Below are 21,414 nucleotides of genomic sequence, written 5' to 3' on the forward strand. Positions count from 1 at the left end.
GGGGGAGCCCCCAGCGCGGAGAGGCCCGCGTACTGCAAAGAAAAAAAAAAAAAAAAAAAAAAAAAGAATGAAAATGGATAAAGTGTGAAAAAGCATTAAAAAAACTGTGTACAAATGTAAGTAACATTAACTCTTTGGATTAGAATGTTGGGATCATCAGATATTCCCAGATAGCTGTAAAGACAGAGACAATAGGGGGATTTGGGGCCTAAATGGTGGAAATAATGACTTCGGGTCTCAGTCTGACCCCCGCACTGGAATGAAAGCTTGAATACAGACCTTTCCCTCATCCACTGAACTGCCCTCCAAGGCAGAGCCTGTCACTAATGAAAGAGACAGGCATGGACTCAGGCATTTCAAAACTTCATCTGTCACAAGGAACAGAAGTCAATTATATAGCACCAGAAGTTGCTTCCTGGGATGATAGATGGAGCTATTAGCAGGTCCTTGGCAGGCTCTGATGCTGCCTCTGGGCCATGTGGTCCTACAGCAGTGGCCTGACCCTTCCCGGGGGCCCAGGTCTGAGACCAGCCTGCCCCTCGGCATGGAGTTTCCCAAGGTCTCACGTGCCCAGGATGGCTCTGCCACAAGCCTATGAGCCACCTCTGTGCCCTGTAGGAGGCTATGTTCTCTAGTCTGTGACTTGCTAAGTAATCTGGGCTCAGCACAGAAGAGTTAAACGAAAACTTTCACAGCAGGGGAAGCAAAACGGGCTCCAATATCTGTCCCTGACACCAGCTAAGAGCAGCTTCTCTGCTGGCCCCGTCTCTGCACAGCCCCTGGTAACAGGTGTGGCATCTAAGGGCCGGAACAGGCATGCCAGGCCCACCGTAGGTCACACAGCTTTTCAGACAGTTCAGAAAAGCAGACATTTGATATTTATTTACTTTTTGAAATATTTATTTTTTATTTATTGTGGCTGCACCGGGTCTTAGTTGCGGCACGCGGGCTTCTCAGTTGCAACATGCGTGCGGGACCTAGTTCCCCGACCAGGGATCGAACCCAAGCCCCCTGCATTGGGAGCGTGGAGTCTCACCCACTGGACCACCAGGGAGGTCCCAGACATTCAGACTCTGTTTGACTAACCTTCGACCTTCCACAAAGATGCATCATGGGACCAGACACTGGTGAGGAGAGGGAGGAAGGCGTCTGCCAAGCGCTGCTCTGCCCGCAACCTCACGGGCTCCTTTCCTGGGAGACGCAGCTCCAGGGGCCAATGCCCGTCCCGGCGGGGGCCGTGGTGGGTGACTCGGAAGGTGGGGAGGGCTCAGGAGTGCCTTCCTCCAGGGTAAGCTCCCTGGGCGCATCCTGGCACGTTCCTTCCGTGGATAAATGAAAGACGCTGGCTGCTCTCTCTTCTGATTTGCGGGGTTTTGTTTTTTTTCCTTTTGTGGCAGGAAAGGTCTGATTTGGAGTTGGCTTGGTTTTAACGATATGCCTCCTATTCCTAGAAATGTAAAGGGACAATTTCTTTAGCACCAGTCGGCGTGGAAGGTGGAAGGTTGACGGTGGCCCAGGTGGCCAGAGTCTGACCGAGAAGACTGTTCGCGTAAAGGCACCCACTGTCCTAGGGGAGCACGGGTGCTGGAGCCGGGCAAACCCAAGTTCATTGTCCCTGCTGTGCTCCTCGCTAGTTGGGGACGTTGGAAATAACTTTATTTCACTGAGCCAATGTCCTCATCTCTCACACAGCAATAAAAACCCTGCCTCACGGACTGTAGACTCTCTAAATTAAAAAAGAACACACATCCAACATCCTCATGAGTATGAAGTTATTACTCTTTAGAAGATCTATCAACTGTATGAGGTTATTTACCAGGAAGGGATAATCATCACGATCCATATGACTCGCATGTTAAACCCGACTCGCTAGATGGCTATGAAATAAAACTTAAAGGGATCCTCTGTGAGAAGTATTTTTGAAAGCATAATAAATGTGAATTGCAGGGAACTAACCTCAGGCACATAAATACACTGGACAGTAAAAGAGCACTCATAACAATATGGTCTCCGCATTAGAAACATTACCATAACTGGTTTCATGTAAAACAGATACCTAAAGATGAGCGATCGTTTCCCACGAGAGCCCTGGAATATATGCCAGGCGGGCTTTTTAATTGAACATTTCTTGGAAGAGGTAGAACAGTTTGACCGCCAAGCGCGTGTCACAAGCTCTAATGCTCCAACCACAGTTCATTTTGCCCACTCCCCGGCCCCAACGCAATGTCTCTGCTGCAAACACTGCTGTGATAACTGACATGCTATAAAACTCCGAAGAATTACGAAAAGCCAGCAATCTGCCTTTCCGGTTGCTGCCAAAGAATGCGCTTCACATTTTATTGCCTCTGAAGATAAAATCAAACATCACTTCGGCTCCTGCGTGCTCCTCCGCTAATCTGATGGCCCCCTACCTTGAGCGTACTTGTATGGTCTGCGGCCATTTGTCTGCCTCTTCAATTGCTGGCCACTGGGGCAGGGACCATGATTTTTTAATTTTTTTTTGACTTATTTTATTTATTAATTTATTTATTTGGCTGCCGTCGGGCCTTCGTTGCTGCGCGCGGGCTTTCTCTAGTTGCAGCGAGCAGGGGCTACTCTTTGTTGCGGTACACAGCTTCTCATTGCAGTGGCTTCTCTTGTTGTGGAGCACGGGCTCTGGACGCGTGGGCTTCATTAGTTGCAGCACGCAGGCTCAGTAGTTGTGGCTCACGGGCTCTAGAGCACAAGCTCAGCAGTTGTGGCGCACGGGCTTAGTTGCTCCGTGGCATGTGGGATCTTCCGAGACCAGGGCTCGAACCCATGTCCCCTGCATTGGCAGGCGGATTCTTAACCACTGCGCCACCAGGGAAGTCCTAGGGACCATGACTTTAAAAAAATATTTATTTTATTTTTATTTATTTATTTTGGCTGTGCCAGGTCCTAGTTGCAGCACACGCGATCCTCCTTGCAGCATGCAGACTCTTAGTTGTGGCATGCATGCAGGATCTAGTTCCCCAGCCAGGGATCAAACCGGACCCCCTGCACTGGGAGCGTGGCGTCTTAGCCACTGGACCACCAGGGAAGTCCCGGGGCCATGACCTTTTGTGCCCTTCCTCATGGGCCTGTACCAAGAGAGATGCTCGATAATTATATCTTGGGCTCATCCCTTCATTTTTACCACCTCCTGATGTTTGCATCCTTTTAAGGCTTAAAGCTCCAGAGCAGCTTTTAAGACCATCATCTCAGATGGTAGAGAGAAGGGGTCTCATCCCCTTTCTGCGTATCCAAATCCTACGGAGTCTATTTCCAATGCCACCTCCTCCAGAAAGCCATCTCACATCTTGGTGACCAAAAGGGGTCTCTCCCACCTCTAACCTCCCAGAAACATCGTAGGCACCCCTTTGGAGACTAAGTGTCACATTCTCTCGCAGATCATGGGTATTACTCTATGTGTTCTGTCTCCCCTGGGAGAGTTTAAGTCCCTGCAGGGAGAGGGCCCAGGCTGGAATCCCAGTTCCATAGTGTCCTAAACGTGTGGCTCTATCTAAGTACATGTCATGACCTTTCCCATTTTTTTTCTTTTTTTGGCCGCACCGCGCAGCTTGCGGGATCTTAGTTCCCCGACCAGGGATCAAACCCGGGCCCTTGGCAGTGAAAGTGCAGAGTCCCAACCACTGGACCGCCAGGGAATTCTCATGACCTTTCCCGTTTAGAGTATAAGCTGGGCAAGGAGAATGGCGATACCTGTATGACAAGGGCTTGGTGAGGACATAACACATGTAAAGTAAATGGCAAACGGCCAGGCCCCACAAAGACGCTCCATAATTATGTTGAGTGAATGAATAAAAATTGAATTAGGGGCTCAGGCACGCGGGCTCAGTAGTTGTGGTGCATGGGCTTAGTTGCTCTGCAGCATGTGGGATCTTCCCGGACCAGGGATCGAACCCGTGTCCCCTGCATTGGCAGGCGGATTCCTAACCACTGCGCCACCAGGGAAGTCCTGGATTTGCGTTTTTAAAAGGTCGTTTCTGGAACTATAACCCTGGTACCCATATAAACAGGAGGGGTTGGAGAGGTGTCTGGACTGGAAATAAGAGGATTTGTTATAAAGCCCGTTCTTCATGCACAGAAGGGCTAAGGACCTGAATGAATGAGGGATGAGGAGTGAATTGAGGGGGAGGGGACAACTATGTGTGTGTTAAACAGGTGGGAGCATCAGGATCTGGTGACTGACTGGACGTGTGAGACGAGGAAGGGCAAGAATTTAGGATGGTGACACAGTTTCTGTTTCGACAGCTAGATGAAAAAGAAGAGTGAATTAGATGAATAGAACCATGAAGTGAATTATCCTTTTATTTGGGTTGTCATTGCCTGGGGCCTTGATCAAAGAAAACCATCTTTTCTACGGCTTTGGATTAGCCTTTCTGAGCAAGGAAGTGAGGTGTCTTTTACTCTGTGAGGGACTCTTACACTCAAGAAGTGTAAGGACCACTTGTTCAGACTGCAAGCCAGGTGGGCTCTGAGGCCCTACTCAACCCATCTGAGTCAGTCCTACCCTGTTCAGCATGCCCAGCCTTCTATCCGATTCAAGGTCTATAAGATGTGCTCTTTGCTTCTGAGAGCTCCGGGCTGGATTGCGGTGTCATTTTATGGAGCGGGGCACAAAGGAGGCATTGATCAGCTGCCTTTGCTCCCATCAAATGCCTCAGTCATTCCTCTGCTGGGTCCTGTCTCCGGTGTAATGACTCCAACTGACCCAGTGTGCCTGACTCCGTTTCCCGAGGTCTGGCCCTTTGCGGGCCTTCTGACCACGTTCGGGGCTCTGCCCAGTTCAGGACAGGACTCTGGTGGAGCCTGGAAGCCCAGGCCCAGAGCTGCTGTGCTCAGAGCCTGATGGAAAATCTGAGCAGGGCCTGAGCAAACAGCACAGCCCACTTCTTGGCATCTGCAAGGGGGCCTCACCAAAACGCGATGCAGAGTCGGTGAGGTCAGCTTTGGCTGCGAACCTCAAACAGAGTGGGAGCGCCCAGGGGAGGAAGGAAGGGACGCTGGTGAGCACGTTGCCAGGGTGTAGCCCTCGTTTAAAAACAACAACAGAGAAAGGAACCCTTGGAGGAAAGGTCCTTGACTCCAGACCCAGAGGCACTGGCCGTGGCTCATCTAATGTCTGACCAGGGCTGCCCTGAGCGGTTCATTCAACGCTGCCTCCCGGTCAAGTTAAAAGGCCTTAGAAAACAACTCACAACCCCTTTCCAAAGAGAGTCCTACACACAGCCTCGCAGACACTGGGAATTCCACAGAGCTGAGAAAATGAAGTCTCTGTTTAAAGCCATGGCTAGGCCTCTTATATGACTAAGGGTTATTGCTTCTGCTTAGAGGCAGGAAATATCCACAGCTCCAAATCCTACAGGCAAACCAAGCCCTCCCTGAGTGCCAGTTAAGCAAGCACTTTCAGAATGTATATTGGGCATTTTCAGATCCCGTGGGAACGGTTTTGCTCTCAGATCAGAATCGTGTCAGGGGTTGTCCGGAGGGCTGAAATTAATGGTCTGTGAAGGGGGCTTGCTGACTTAAAACCTCCCCTCTAGGATTTGGCCTGACACATGCATGTGTTTGAAAAGAAGTCCAAAAGTCTTTGTCTGGGGTTTCTCCTCTAAAATGCTAGGTAAACCTTCCCAAACTTGCTTTATCTAAAATCTCCTGGAGCGCGTATTAAAAATCTAAATTTCCAGGCCTCTCTCCTGAAGACTGATTCAGTGGGTCTAGAGTAGGGCCTTCTGGAATCTGGATTTTTTTTTTTGAGAATGTTCTCCTTTTTATTTATTATTATTATTTTGGAATCTGGATTTTTTTAAAGGGTCCCTGGAAATTCTTGTGATTAGGCAAATAACAGCAATGCTTCTGAGTCATGGGGCACTGGTCGGGGGAAGGCCAGCCCATGGTCATTCCCACTGCACCCCTGACAGGTAAGCAGTGACCACAGTGAGGAGGAGACCACGCTGACCTGGGTGGCCAGAGGGTAACATGGGGACAATAGGCAGGAATGCTCTGGGGGAAGGAAGCAGCACCAGGACAGGGTGGAGAGGTAGGGGATTCTGTCAGCCATTCTCCATTTCCTCAAAGTTTATGAGAAGATCATCTCTGAATGAGATGTTCTAAAATAAGGCTGCATCTGCTGGGGTTATGAATCATAGCCATAGGATTGTTTAGATAGGACATGATTGGAACATAGTGACAGGATGGAATAACTTGACTGTCTAGAGAGTTGGGAGAAAATGTAATTATTGGGGAGGTTTCACTGGGACTTGACACCCAGATCACATGGCACCAAGTCATAGGTACTCTGGTGTGACCTTGAGCTCCTCTTCCACTGACTGAAGAATGCCTCTATGAAGGGCATTTGTTTGCTTCTGTGCTTGAAACAGGTGCCTCTGCAGACACCATTTCACCATCATCTCTGTATTCCCAGGGTCCAGCACACACAGGGCCTGGGACATGGTACACCATCCATGAGTGCCCCTTAATGGCTTTGAGTGGCATCTTTTATATTTTTTGACCTTAGGGCTCCGGGCATTGTGATGGAGACATCTGACTCATGGCCAGAGCAAGATTTGATTCTGATTTTCTCTATAAAGCCTCAGGAAATGCTTAAGACTGCTGGCATTTCAGAGACTTATTCTCAAGTCTTTCTGTATTCATTCCACTCTTCAGACTCACGCTGACTCAGGTCCGTCCCTTCAAACGGATGCGCTAGGAAACCCTCCTGGACACAAAATTAATAACCCAACAGCGCAGATGCTCAAATCCCCCACTGCCTCGAGGGTGAGCTCCTTCCCGAGGAAGCTTCACTCTCTTTCTTCAACTCAGCAACCTGCTCCTTAGTCCCAGCTGGAACGTGTCACTGAAACACTGAGCAGTGTAAGCCTTCTCTGACAGCTTCAATTATCAGCTCAAGGAATAAAAACAAAAGTCAGGAAGAGGTGTCAGAGGCAGAAAAGCAGCACAGAATTGGGTCCTCCTGTGGCATGAATAATGTGAAGGAATATGTTTTTCTCCTAAGTTGTAGTTCCATTATGGGAGTTTGCTTTCTGGGGGGGCATTAAAAAGGCCTTGTTTGACAATTTAGAAAAATAAATGACCCAAAGAAAAATTTATCTGTGATAGAATCACACTGTGTTTTCAAGGGTGAAATGTATCACTAATAATAGCTTTTGGGGAGCAACTACTGTGCACCAGGTGTTTTTACCTAGATAATCTCTAATTCTTGAACAGTCCTGCTAGACGAGTAGGAGTGACTCCTTTCACATATCCCCGTCTTTCCAGTGGAGAACTTAAGGCTCCCAGAGCAATTTGCTCAAGGTTACAGAAGGTCGGAGGATTTGAATTTTGGACATGAACCCTAGAAGTCACACTTTTTTTTTTTAGTCTTTAACACTTTTTATGGCACTAGTTTGTGTTTTGTTTTGGTAACAGCTTTACTGACATATAGTTCACATAGCATACAATTCAATCATTTTAAGTGTACAATTCAATGATGTTTAGCATATTCACAGAGTTGTACAGCCATCACCACAAGCAATTTTAGAACTTTTTCATCATCCAAAAAAGAAACATGTACCCTTTAACTATCACCCTCCTGTTCCCCCAGCCCCTCCACTGCCCCCAAGCAACCAGTAATCTATTTTCTGTCTTTACAGATTTCTATATTCTGGATATTTCATACAAGTGGAATCATACAATATGTGGCCTTTTGTGTCTGGCATCTTTCACGTAGCATAATGTTTTCAAGGCTCACCCATGTAATAGACTGTGTCAGTCTATTTCCATTCCTTTTTATGGCTGAAGATTACTCCACTATTTTAGGGATTTCTGTTCCCCCCAAATTCCTGTGATGAAATCCTAACCCCTAATACCTCAAAATGTGACTTTATTTGGAAATAGCAATAGAATCATAGCAGATATAATTAGTTAAGATGAGGTCATATGGAGTAGGTGGGTCCCTACTCCAGAATGATCAATGTCCTTATAAAAAGGGGACATTTGAACACAGAGACATGTACGCAGGATGAATACCATGTGAACATGAAGAGAGAGATGAGAGTCCTGTTTCTACACCCCAGGGAACACCAGAAGCTACGAGAAGCAATCCACCAGAAGCTACGAGAAAGGGATGGGATAGATTCTCCCTCCCAGACCTCAGAAGGTATCAACTTTGCCACAACTTTGATCTTGGATTTCTAGCCTCCAGAAGTATGAGATGATAGGTTTCTGTTTAAGCCATGCAGTTTGTGGTTCTTTGCTACAACAGCCCTAGCAAACTAGTACACATTATATGAATTTACCACATTCTGTTTATCCATTCATCAGTTGTTGGACATTTGAGTTGTTTCTACTTTCTGGTGATTATGAATAATGCTGCAATAAACATTTGTGAACAAGTTTCTGTGTGAACATGTGCCCTCATTTCTCTCGGGTATAAACCTAGACGTGGAATTTCTGGGTCATTTGGTAACTCTATGTCTAAACATTTGAGGAACTGCCAGACCGTTTTCCTTAGTGGCTGCACCATTTTACATTCCTACCAGCAGTGCATGAGAGTTCTAGTTTCTCCATATCTTCAGATCACTTGTTATTATCTCTTTTATTATAGCTATCCTAGTGGGTTTGAAGTAGTATCACGATGTGGTTTTGATTTGCATTTCTCTGATAACTGTAATGTTGAGCATCTCTTCATGTGCTTCTTGGCCATTTGTAGATCTTTCTTGGAGAAATGTCTATTCAGGCCCTTTGCTCATTTTTTTCATTGGGTTTTCTTTTCATCATTGAGTTTTAAGAGTTTTATGTTCTATATTCTAGATACAAGTCCCTTACCAGGTATCTTCCTTGCAAATACTTTCCCACAACCTGTGGATTTTTTTCACTTTCTTGATGTGCCTCTGAAGCACAGAAGTTTTTAATTTTGATGAAGTCCAATTTATCCATCGCTAAATAGTGTTTTAGCCACAACTGCTTTGCCTCTACCCTTGCCTACAATCATTTTTCCAAAAGCAGTCAGTGAGCTTTTTCATTTTTAAGTGTAAAGCAAACTCTGCCCATCCTTCTTGTGCAGGAAAATCATGAAGATTCGGAGGCTCTATGTGATCTGTCCCCATCCACCTTCATCATCACCTTACTTCATCTCTGTTTTTTTTTTGTTTTTTTTTTTTTTGATGTTGATGTTTCTCTCGCAACATCCCAGCTGCTCCGACCTTTTTTTCTCTAAATGTCTACCCAGTTCCTGCTTTGGGACTTTGCACTCACTGTGCTTTTGTAATATGCCCACCTGCTCCTTCTTTTCATTCTGGACTCAGCGCAGATGTTACTTTCTGCAAGAAGTCTTTCCTGATTGCCCTCTCTAATGCTGCTACTCCCCACCCACCCCAGATAGTCTTTACCACATCACCTGTTCCATGCCTGTCGATGGGACTCACATGAAATTAATTTATTTACGTATTTACTTACTATCTGTCTTTCCCTGCTAGAATCTAAGTTTGATAACAGCAGTGACCTTTTCTGGCTTGTTCACAGCTACATCCTAGTTTGGGGAACAGCGTTTGACATACAGTAGGTAGTTAGTAAATGAGGGTTGAACTACCGAGCAATGGAGTACAGCAGCAACTAGACAGAATGGATGATAGCATGGCACTTCAGAACCGAAAGGAAGCTTCATGAATCTCAGCATTAGAAAGAACCTTAACCCTTTAGGTTTTATCAAGTCCCATTAGTACAGTATAGTTGACATATTTTGGGCTTCTGACAGGATGGGAAAGCTCAGTTCCTGCTTGTGGTGTATGTATCCTTCACGTACGCTAGAAAACCGCTTCTCAAATTTTAAAGTGCAGACAAATTACCTGGGGGTCTTGTGAAAGTTCAGACTCTGACTCAGTAGGTCTAAGACTCTGCACTTCTACCAAGCTCCCAGCACCAGTGATACTGCTGGTCTAGGGACCACAGTTTGAGTAGCAAGGATTGAGGGGACAGAGTGCCTCAGTTCACATGGGGCGAAGTCACTCCACCACCAGGTGGAAACCAGCCACGCAGTAAGGCTTCCAGTACTGATTATCAAGGGAGGAAGGCTGAACATTTTAATCTCTGAAGAGGTCAGGTCACCAAGCAACCTGCCCCCCATCCCCAAGGCTTGACTTCCCTCTACAAGCACATCTTTACTCAAGCCGACAGAGAAGGAAAAGCCGAGTGTGCCACCCTGCATCTCTCAAACCTACGGATTTTCCTTATATTGAATTGATATGCCTTCTCTCATTCTGTGTGTTGGAAGAGAAGCACCTCCAAGCAATTCAATCCACATTTATAATTGGGCACCTACTGTGTGTGTGCCCTGTGTTTTGGAGCTGGAGGTGCAAAGATAAATAAAACACGGGCCCCTCTCCCCCAGGAGCCTAGTCTATGATGTCAGTGAGATGAGAAAACAAATGCCCTGGTCAGGATATAATGTGAAACTTTCTGTAACGGAAGCATCCAGTGCTTCGGGAGAGCTGAAGCATTCTCTTTCCAGAGTGAAGGTAAGGCTTATCGGTTCAGTGAAACGAGAGCTCCCATCTTGTCTGACTCATTGTTTGGCTAACGTGATCGCTCCACACCCCAATGAGAAGAGAGAGGGTGGTGCGGAGCACAGGACGAAGGAAGGGCAGGAGACCTTTCCCAGCGTGTTAGGATGTGGAAACGGGCACTTCATTTCCTAGCAAAAGCCCTGGACATATGTCTAAAGCACTGTGGAAGCAGAGAGGAGGAGGCGGCTGACTCTGCCTAGAATATTCAAAAGAGACTTCATGGAGGAGAGGTCTGGTTTTGACCCTGAAAGATGGCCAGAAGTCTGTCAGATGGGGAAGAGGATGCGTGCTCCAGGCCAAGGGTCTTGCGGAGGAGGAAATACTCAGGGTTAAGAGAAGAGCGAGAGTTAGGCGTGGCCTGGCGTGGTTAGGGTTGCAGGGCGGTGGGTACCTGGGGATGAGGCTGGAGCGGTGGGAAGGCTTGAGAGGCCTTGGGTACTGAGTGAGGACTTGACCGCTAGGAAGCAGATTAAAGGCAGAGAACCGTGTCAATGCCCAGCACAAAAGGGCTCTGTGAGCTGGGAAAAAGGAGAAGCTTGGTGAGGTTGGAGCGCAGTAAGCAAACTTTCTCTGTGAAGGGCCAGATAGTACGGAAACATTTTAGGTTTGTAGGTTGCAACTACTCAACTCCACCACCACTGCGGATAATATGTAAATGCATAGGTGTGGCTGGGTGCCAATAAAACTTTATGAACACTCAGATTTGAGTTTCATATCATTTTCATGTGTCACAAAATACTGTTCTTCTCCTGATGGTTTTCAACCATTACAAAATGTCAAAACCATTCTTTCCTCAGGGGCAGTACAAAATCACGCTGCAGGCCATCTTTGGTCCCTGGGCTATGGTTTGCCAACCTGGCTGGGAGAAGGTAACAGTTAAGGGAGTTAGGAAGAAGCCTGGGACACATTGTGAGTTTAAACTTAATCCTGTGGCCAATAGGGAACCACTGGAGGTCTTCAGTGCAGGGACCACGCACAAGTGGCCTGCTGGGCCACCTAAGAGGGTGTCCTACAAAACCTAAGAATGGGTCTAAATGGAGGGGAAGAGAGTGACTTGACTCAAGAAAATAAATTATTGCAAGCACTCTTTAAAAACTTTAGCAAAATGTATTTGCATACAGAGTGCTAATTAAACTTTTTTTGCTTTTTCATTAAAACAGTCCACACCCTCTGTTGGCCCTGGTTTGTGTTGTTCTAAGTACTTGAAAACAACAAATGGCATTTTCTGAATTACTCCAAGAATTTTTATTAACACAAGTTGCCTTTGCATGTACAGTTCAGTTTATTGAGGTTTTGTCCTATGTGGGCTTTATCCCATCAGCATGACTCAGCGTGGAAAGGTCTAATGTTCTGCCTCTGGGCAGGGAAGATACAATTATACTCAGCAGCGGGCTGGTAAATGTTTAACAACCTGCTCTGCAAAAAATGTCTGTGTACATACATACGTAAGTTTACTTTCATTTAATCCTATAAAGGATGTATAGCACCCAATTTGTAAGTAATAACAAATCATACAATGCTGTTTATTATAAATTCCATAGAGCTCATTAATTTCCACAGAACACTTCTGTTGATTTTTGCCCAACTTTTGTATTCATAGCCAATCAGTGTTTGCAATTCAACCAGGACTTGACAAAATAAGACTACAAATAAATGCTTGATTATTATCCAGTTCGGCAGAGACGTTCCTCCTGTCCTTGACAGATGAGTGTAGTTCCAACATGAATGCTGGTTAACATTTTTATGTTAATGAGTAAGACAAAAGTGAAGCCACGAAGATGCCTGCTGTAACTTCACTCATCTGTCAATGACATGAGTGCCCTCTTGGCTGAATCATATGACAGTTTGCAAATACTGCAAGAATATTACCTCTAATATTTTCACTACTCACAATGTGAAGGCTACAGACATGACACACTTTTAAGGTTAATCTCCATTTTTTTTTGTGGGGGGGGGCGAGGTGATGCCACTGAAAGGTGTAAATAAAGGGAGTGACAATTGTGCCCATTCCTCTCTGCAGAACCCCCTATTTCTTTTTTGTTTGTTTTTTTTCCCTGTGCTGTACAGTATGTTCTGATTTAGAACCCCCTATTTCTGAGCTTTGAAATCTGCATTTTTAACATTTTCTTGATCCCTTTATTAAGCTTAGACAATCACCAAAACAACAGGGCTTCCCTGGTGGCGCAGGGGTTGAGAGTCCGCCCGCCGATGCGGGGGACGCGGGTTCGCGCCCCGGTCCGGGAGGATCCCACGTGCCGCGGAGCGGCTGGGCCCGTGAGCCGTGGCCGCCGAGCCTGCGCGGCCGGAGCCTGTGCTCCGCAACGGGAGAGGCCCCGACAGTGAAAGCCCTGCGTACCGCAAAAAAACCAACCACTAAACAAAGTCTTGATTTTTTTTACATTTGCCAGTTGCGCCGGTGTAAATACTCCCACTGTGGACGACTTCAAGCTGCCAGAACGTGGAGTTAGGAAAAGATGTGTAGCAGCACCATTATAGTGGTATTTCTGCCGTACAGATACAATCTACAGTTTGCAAAACTCTGGAAATTTAGCAGTCAGCTCTCTGGACTCGGCGTGAGCTGCCTCCAGTGCAGTAGATTATACCTCGTTCATCTAGGACTGACTTTTGCAGTTCAGTGATCAGAATACCTCTGATAGAAAGAGCTTTGTTCAAAGAAACAAACAAAATGAACAGACCTCAAGTATTGATATCTTACTATGAAGTCAGCTATGAATAAATCAGTTTGTCATCTAAATCTACCAGCTTAACAAAATGACAACATTCTCGGAAATTAACCCCCAATGTCATCTAAAACATTCTTATTCTTGGGCTTCTCTGATGGCGCAGTGGTTAAGAATCTGCCTGCCAATACAGGGGACACGGGTTCGAGCCCTGGTCTCGGAAGATCCCACATGCCACGGAGCAACTGAGCCCGTGCGCCACAACTACTGAGCCTGCGCTCTACAGCCTGCAAGCTACAACTACTGAGCCCATGAGCCACAGCTACTAAAGCCCACGTGCCTGGAGCCCGTGCTCCGCAACAAGAGAAGCCACGGCAATGAGAAGCCCGTGCACCTCAATGAAGAGTAGCCCCGGCTCGTCGCAACTAGAGAAAGCCCACGCGCAGCAGTGAAGACCCAACGCAGCCAAAAATAAATAAATTAATTAAAGATAAATAAATTCAAAAAAACGTTAAAAATAAAACATGCTTACTCTCAAGCGTCTAGGACCAATGATTAGATTTTCTCAGTAGGGATATGGCCCCTGTAGCAATTCCCTCTTGTGACCAAACGAACATAAAACGTGGATCATGGAATGATGAGATGCCTGCACAGGGAAGGAGTCTTCAAAATTAGCTATAGTCCAGCTGCTTTCATTTTACAAATGAGCTGAGTCCAGGGAGGTTAATTAACTTATTCAAGTCACAGAGAAGCAAAGCTGCATCAAAACCAAAGTTTTCATTTGTAAAATACTTTCTGCATGCTAATTTTTTCCCCCTAGAGCACTAAGGTGAGATCACTGTGCTAAGTGTATTTAAACTTCTCTCACTTTGGGGATAAATCGGTCCCTTCAGCAACACTGTCTGCGGGTGAATCTTGTTAAGCATGGAAATGAAACTTCTGATTACGCTTACATGTTCACATCACTGGCATGTCTCTTCTTGTTGTTTTTCTATTTAATTACGCTGTTACCATAGTTCTCTTAAGACACAGATCTCTCCACTCCAAGAGTAATCATTTACAAATTAACAGCAAGTGAACTGGATAAGTCTTGTGTTAAACCAGCTAACCCTCAAGCAAATTTCAGAGTTAAGAACATATTTTAAAACTTGATTTGAGAGTGAAAAATCTCAGGTTCTTGAGAACTACTGGGGGCAGAAAATTCCTTTGGAAAATGGGCTGTTGGCCAATCTCAATGGGCTGCTGAAAATCCCATTTTTGAGAAGAGGATTTCTTTCCTCTTTTCTAGAAATGACAAGTCTGCAACACGATGTTTCGTTTCTTTTCTTTTTTTAAAATAATACAAGTCTACAACCTCTTATCTGAAACCCCTGAGGCCAGATGTGTCTAGAATTAAGAATTTTTCAGATTCTAGAGAGTTAATACAGCACATACACTAGCTATTTTGAGTCACCCCCAGTGGGGTCTGGGGCAATACTCCATAAGCAAGCACATTTATAGTTTACGCTAAAACATAAATATTCATATGAAGTGGGATAAGCAAGACTGTAAATAGTCACATGTCAATTCATTTCAGATCATTTTACCACCAAAATAGTTTTTTTTTTAACTTTAGATTTTTCAGAGCTATTTAGATTTTAAAGCTCTAGGTAAGAGGGTATAGACCTATAATGGTTTTCCCATCATGTTCTTCTTTTCTTCATGAATCCAAAAAAAAAGTGTGTTTATAATGTTCTCTTGATCCACATTCAACTTTCATTTTGTTATTATTTGTTGGAAACTACTCATTCTCATTATATTAATCTCAGAGACCCATTAGCTACGTTTTATTCTGATCTTGCTTTAATTCCAGGCTTTTGTGCTACACAAGGTTTTTTGAGATTCTCAGTGATGGCTGGATGAATAAATTGCTTTGGTGTTCTATCACAGATGTTCTCTTTGCAGTGGACTTGGTGATGACTTGCTTTCCACTAACCTTTGCATCTACTTGTATAACGCAATGCAGCTTTGCAATTTTATTTTTGTGGCTACTAAAGGTTCCTGTAAAAATACTATTAAACTACAAAAAAAAAAAAGAGACAGTAACTGCACATAAAGAGAATAAAGAAGAACACGAAGCTTAACTTGGTCCTTGTAGAAGAAGTCTGGATCAGTCTGGTTAATGCTGTACTAGATGCCAAGGAAAAGCACTACTTTCTCTTCTTAAATCCTTAAATTTATAGCCTGATAGATACTAGTCCTCTAAAAATCAAGACTTGAAAACTTACCCAAGATAAGAACAACAAAACTGTAGCTAGAAAACTACCTAGGAGGGAACAGAATCTGCCTGGTGTAGGAAAGGGTGCATTTATAGAAGTATTATCTATAGGACTTGAATTGTAGAAAGTTGCAAATAGAGGAAACCACCAAAGACACCGAAAGGGTGAAAAAACATAAAGGGAAGATAGAAGCAGAGATGCTACAGTTTTAACAACGGTAACTTATTGCCTACTGCAGTTATAAGAGCTATCCGCTAATACAGTTATTTCAGAAAGCGAAATTTCATATGCAATGTTACTAAAATACCAAAGGCCATACATAATGTCTGACCCATGCTGCCACCTCATATAGCAAATTCTTACAAGGGAGCTTAAAAAAGATTGACTGGTCCACTCTCCTTCAGTGTCAGGGGGCTGCTTTAGTCTCACATATTGAATTTCCAACGTCTCTCACACTTCCTCCTTTTCAGATGCACAAAAGGTTTTTGTAAAGTTTCTCTTGGGTTTATTGCTGGCAGCTACAGAAACCATGCCACATGCCTGGTGTAGAGTTATGGGGTGTGATTTTATTGGGTCAGTGTCTTCAGAACTTCTGGATTAAAAAAAAATTTTTTATTAGATTATAGTTGATTTACAATGTTGTGTTAGTTTCTGCTGTACAGCAAAGAGAATCAGTTATACATATAGCCACTGTTTTAGATTCTTTCCCACAAAGGTCATTACAGAGTATTGAGAAGAGTTCCCTGTGCTCCACAGCAGGTCCTTGTCAGTTATCTATTTTCTATAGAGTAGTGTGTTTATGTTAACCCCAGTCTCCCAATTTATCCCTCCCCCCCTTCCCCCCGGCAAGCTAGATTTTTAAAAATAATTATGAGAGTTTCCTTAAGAGCCGTTCAATGAAAATCTGTTTTAACTCAAACTCTTTACTGGGCCAGTTATATATGAACTTTGCCCTCTCTTGTTGCACGTTCTCCTGGTTCTCTCACACACTCCCGGGGTCCCTTCCACTTCCTACAGGAGTACCATTTCAGCGTATTCTTATCTGCCCAGAGTGGATCCTGGCCTAGTACCCTGAAACTGTTTCCAACCAACCCAGAACGACCGAGGATTTTAGGGAAAAAGCATAGGAAACACGACTGGGACACTGACCAGGGGTCCTGTTAAGCCCTCGGAAGCGCTCCGACTTGGATATGAAGCCCACTGGGCCACTCAGTTACTCTCGCGAGCATCGTTTGCCTTCCTTCTATGTAAAATACATAACCATCTCTTTACTTGCCTCACAAGGCCGTGAGGATTGGATGGCACAAAAGCACTCACTCTATGGTCATTTCTCGTGGCTGTCACCGAATCCCAAGCAGGCGGGCGGGTGCTGCCGGGCGGGGCGCGGGAGGCATCTGCCAGGCGGCGCGCATGGTCCTGCAGGGGGCGAGCTCCTCACACCTTCTCCCGCGCCCGGACGGGCATTCCCAGCGGTTTATGGGGGACACCAAGAAGGGTTCCACGACCGGGGGTGGGGCGGGAACGAGAGGGGGGGACGGTGGCTCGGCCCAGGAAGTGTCAAGCGCACCCTGCGCGCGCGCTCGCGGACCCGAGGTGGGAGTCAGTGACGGGAAGCTCGGACGCGGCCCCGCCTGACCCGCCGGCGCGGCGGGGCGCGCCCTGGAACCCCGGCGCACGGCGGGGGCCCGAACGCCGAGACAATGCGGCGCGCGGCGGCGGCGGGCGAGCGGCTCGGCGAGCCGGAGCGCGCGCCGCCTTCCTTCCTGCAGGCTCAGCTTCCCGGCGGCTGCGGCGGCGGCGAGCGAGCGGATTGGCGGCCCGGCCCTCCGCGCCGCCCCGCCCCGCGCCCGGCCGGCCACCGCCCCCGGCCCGGACCCGCCCCTCTCCGCGGGAGGCGTTCGGGGCCCGCGGCTGGGTGGCGGGTAGTTCCCGCCGGCTGTGCGCGTCCGCCTCGGGGCTCGCTCGGGAGGGCAGGCGGCAGCGGAGCCCTCGGCGCGGCAGGCGGACGGGCCGGGCCCGAGCTGCGCGGGGCTGCGCGCGCGGCCCCTGCTCCCGCCGCCGGGCCCCGAGGGCGGCCGACCCGCGCCCTGCGGCGGCTCGTGCGGCTCCCTCGGCGGCGGCGGCCCGCGCCGCGGCGCTTCCCTTTGTCCGTCGGCCGGGCGAGCTGCGGGCGCGGCGAGGGCGGCGGCGTCTGCGTCCGAGCGGTCGGTCGGAGCCCTCGCGGCGGCTGAGGCGGCGGCTCCCCCGCGGCCGGCCGCCCGCGCTCTGAGGCGATGCCGGACCAGATCTCCGTGTCGGAATTCGTGGCCGAGACCCATGAGGACTACAAGGCGCCCACGGCCTCGAGCTTCACCACGCGCACGGCGCAGTGCCGGAACACGGTGGCGGCCATCGAGGAGGTGAGCGGCGCCGGCGGGCCTCGCCGGGCGGGCGGCTCCGGCCGCAGGTAGCGCCGCGCCCCGCTAGCCCGCCCCCGCATCCCGGGAAAAGTTTCTTTTCCTCGGGATCCGGACGCGGCTGGGCGAACCCTGCCCGAAACAAGCCCTTTGTTCCGTGGAGGTGGCTCGGAGGAGACGGCTGCAGGCTGCCTACCTTGGGCCTTTTTAAGACCCCCCTCCGCCCCTCATCCCCTCGCGGGGCCCTGGGCCGGGCGGTACCCCCACCCCCCACCGCCCCCCCGCTCCCCGCGCCGCCAACTTTGGCCCGAGAGTCGGGGCCGGCGGTGAGCGGGGACCCCTCGGCCGCTGTGGCCGGGGTCGTCGGCCCGCCCGCGGCCCCCCACCGTCCCCCTCTCAGCGCGTGGAGTGCCCCTGTCCCCAGCCTGCCCGGCGCGGTGCCCGTGTGCCCGGGACCCGCTCTGCACGACTCTTGGGTCGGTCCGGGGGACCCCGGCTGCCCAGGAAAGCTGTGCACACCTTAGCCAGAAAGGCCTGACCCGCGCCGCGCGGCGCCCGGGGAGGAGTGGGCGAGCCGGGCTTCCGATCCAAAGGCCTTTGCTGACCTCCGAGGACGTGTGTCTTACCTGCTCGCAGCCCTGGACGCCTCCCTTCCCCATCAGCCTGGGAAAGGCCTGCTTTTAGTCAAGGTGCAAAGTCATCGTCTAGTGCTAACTAGTAAGCCCTGCACATCCTGCGGAGAGAGCGCTTAGGACCCGCAAGCTTAGGTGACAGTCAGAGCAACCTGGGACCGAAGGGCAGACAGAGTTCGTGAGTCCAGGGCCACCGCCGACTGTGGTTTGGGGCAGCTCCTCTCCTTTCTGCCCTCATTTTCCTTACCTATCAAACGAGACTAGTAATGCATCCTTTTTCCAGGGTGGTTATGAGGGTCAGAGACGCTGTGTCAAGTGCTTGGCTCATAATAGGGAACTGGTTTACCAGCCACACGTGTGCCAGTGTCGAATAGATGATTAAATTCCTCTCGGCCAGAATGTCAAGTTACGTTCTTAAAATGGGATATGGTAGGTATTTTTGAAGGAGATGACTGGGCTAGAATGAGTGAGGAGCGGTCACCAGACAGCTTTAAATTAAGCGATGGCATTCAGGTTTTTGCCCACTTGAACAAAGCAGCTGCTGTTAGGAATTGCTTGGGGAAAAAAAAATCCAGAATGTTTTCCCTTAATGGAAATTTTTTTCTTTGTAGACATAAACAGTCAATAATAGGCTAAATCAAAAGTAGCAGATTCAACATTCTGAATGTTTTAAGTATAGTATAGGGCTTTCTCCCCCCCCCCTTTTTTTTTGTAGAGGAGAGCTGAACGTAAACCTTTTGTAGTGAGCTCTGTGATCCCACATCACTTAATTCTACCTGTATTAGCAAGGCTTCAAGGTGATGCCTTCAAATGAGGCAGATGGGGACGAGCATAGTAAGTTTTTAAAGAAGTGCCGGTTGAAAAGCAAGAAGAAATTTTCACGATGTTTTGAAGATACACCATTAAAAATGTTTATGGAATGATTGCAGCCCAAGAGGTAGCTGAATATCTTTTAAGGGAAGGAAGCTTTGTACACAGTGCCTTAAAAAGAAAGCTTAATTGTGTTTAAAGTTCTGTTTCTTTTCCCTGCTGAAGTTTGTCAGTTAAATATTATTATCACTGGCAGATGCTGGAAAGCTAGGCAAATAGGAGTTGCTTTTAAAATTGGCATATCCTTTCCTGATTAATTTTAGTTTGCAGTGTGTAATTCCAAAGCTCTTTTTGTATGCTGTGCAGGAGATTACCCTAGAGCTCAGTTACTGAGCAGATTAAAGAGAGACTGGATTTGGTCATGTTACTAAACTGCAGGCTTGCTCCGTGTTGCCATCCATCTAAGAACAAGAATTGGTTAAAGTCTCAAAAATGAAAAAAAACAAATCATTACAGGCCTGTCTCACTTTAAGCAAATTCAGTATACATACTAAGATAATGGTACATGTGAGCTTACATTTATGAGAGAACTAAATTTGAAACAGTTTTATTTAACTAGTGATGCCCTCTTGTTTTGATTTTAAACAAGCATCTGCTCTTCATACTGAAGTGAGACATGAGAGTGGGTATTGTGACAAATAAATTTAAATATAAATAAATTTAAAATTTGCAAGTCCTTGGTCCTGTGTTTAAACAAATGTGTCATGGAATTCGTAAACTAATTTTAAACTGGTTAATGTTTGTGAACCTATTATTTCCAAGATAGGTTATGTCTGCTAAAAATCATCCTACAACTGAAGTGTAAGTTTTTTTGATATGTACACCTGTAGCTGGACTTTGGGTAGCTAATGGATCCCTACCCTGTACTATGAACCTCACATCTGTTGTATTTATTCCTCATCCCTGCTTTACACATGAGGAAATTGAGGCTTAGGGAGGTTAATTTGCTCAAGGTTATAGAGCTAATAAGTTGAAGAGCCGGAGTTTGAACTTGGTTTCATGCTGTTTTCCGAAATGATGCTGCTTTCTGTTACTTTTAATAATGCTGAATTCTCTAAATTACTCCTCTGTCAGCTGGACCTGGGTTCAAGTTCACACTCCACCACTGGGCAATTGTGTGAACTTGGATGAGATACCTAATGTTTTCTCATTTTCCTTGGCTTTAAAGTCTGGATCACAATACCTGTCTACTTCAGAGGGTTGTGAGGGTTTAATGAGATAATACACAGCACAATACCTGATAGACAACCGGTTTACTAAATGCTAACTGCTTTAATAGATTACATGATAGTTAATCCATAGAACCTGATGAGGGTGTTTGGCCCCAAGGTGGGATTTACATGGGTGGGTTGGTGTGGCCAGGGCAGGGGTGGGGGGAAGTAAGGGAAAGGAATGGTTGAATGAGTGAATGGAAAACTACTATATGTCTGTTCACTGTTGCTTATTTTTTAACCAGTTTGTTGTCTTGGCAGCAGGTCAGCATATAGCTGTGTTTTAAAATTTTCACTTTGTGATGATCACTTTCTCTTGGTGAAGTAATGGTTTTGTACAATTTTAGCAAAGTTTGGTGCTTCAACTGGAATCTGCCCTGTGTTTTTGGAAATAATGGAAAAAAATAAGTAGTTGTGGCTGAATCTGAAAACCCTCCTCTCCCCCCTTTTGGGGGTTTTTTTTGCTGTCTCAGTTTCTTTGAGTCTCTGAGATCTTTGAAATATTCTCAAAATAGGGAAAAATTGTATTCATGTGTGGGCTATTCATAGTTAGACCCTCCTGTAGAGCATCATCCATTCTGTCTTGCTTATTTGGCTTTGTCAGATATGTAGTTTTAAAAATAAATTTGATGTTGACTCGTGAGTATTAAAATTTAATCTACTTCCTTCCGGGCCATAATTCTCCACTCTGTTGTCCTTGGTTGCCTTGGAAATCTCATTGCTGTCACAAGCCCAGGGTTCTAACTGCAGGGGTAGAATGAGCATCTGGGCTGCACAGAC

At 46.9% G+C, this 21,414-nt stretch overlaps 1 protein-coding gene across 4 annotated transcripts in view; it reads left to right on the forward strand.

The window, feature by feature from the left end:
- Positions 1 to 17,707: 17,707 nt before the first annotated feature.
- The window catches only part of ASAP2 (ArfGAP with SH3 domain, ankyrin repeat and PH domain 2), a 161,678-nt gene continuing 157,971 nt past the window's right edge, over positions 17,708 to 21,414 (forward strand). For 2 of the 4 annotated variants that reach the window (XM_024118651.3, XM_024118650.3), the window contains exon 1: positions 17,709 to 17,924. In XM_024118651.3, coding sequence (XP_023974419.1) covers positions 17,799 to 17,924 — 126 coding nt within the window. In that variant the 5' untranslated portion in view covers positions 17,709 to 17,798. Of the gene's footprint in view, positions 17,925 to 21,414 lie in introns of all 4 variants that reach the window. The other 2 variants (XM_024118649.3, XM_024118652.3) reach the window with 2 other exon arrangements.

The sequence above is a fragment of the Physeter macrocephalus genome, chromosome 12, assembly GCF_002837175.3.
Source record: "Physeter macrocephalus isolate SW-GA chromosome 12, ASM283717v5, whole genome shotgun sequence".
Classification (NCBI taxonomy): domain Eukaryota; kingdom Metazoa; phylum Chordata; class Mammalia; order Artiodactyla; family Physeteridae; genus Physeter; species Physeter macrocephalus.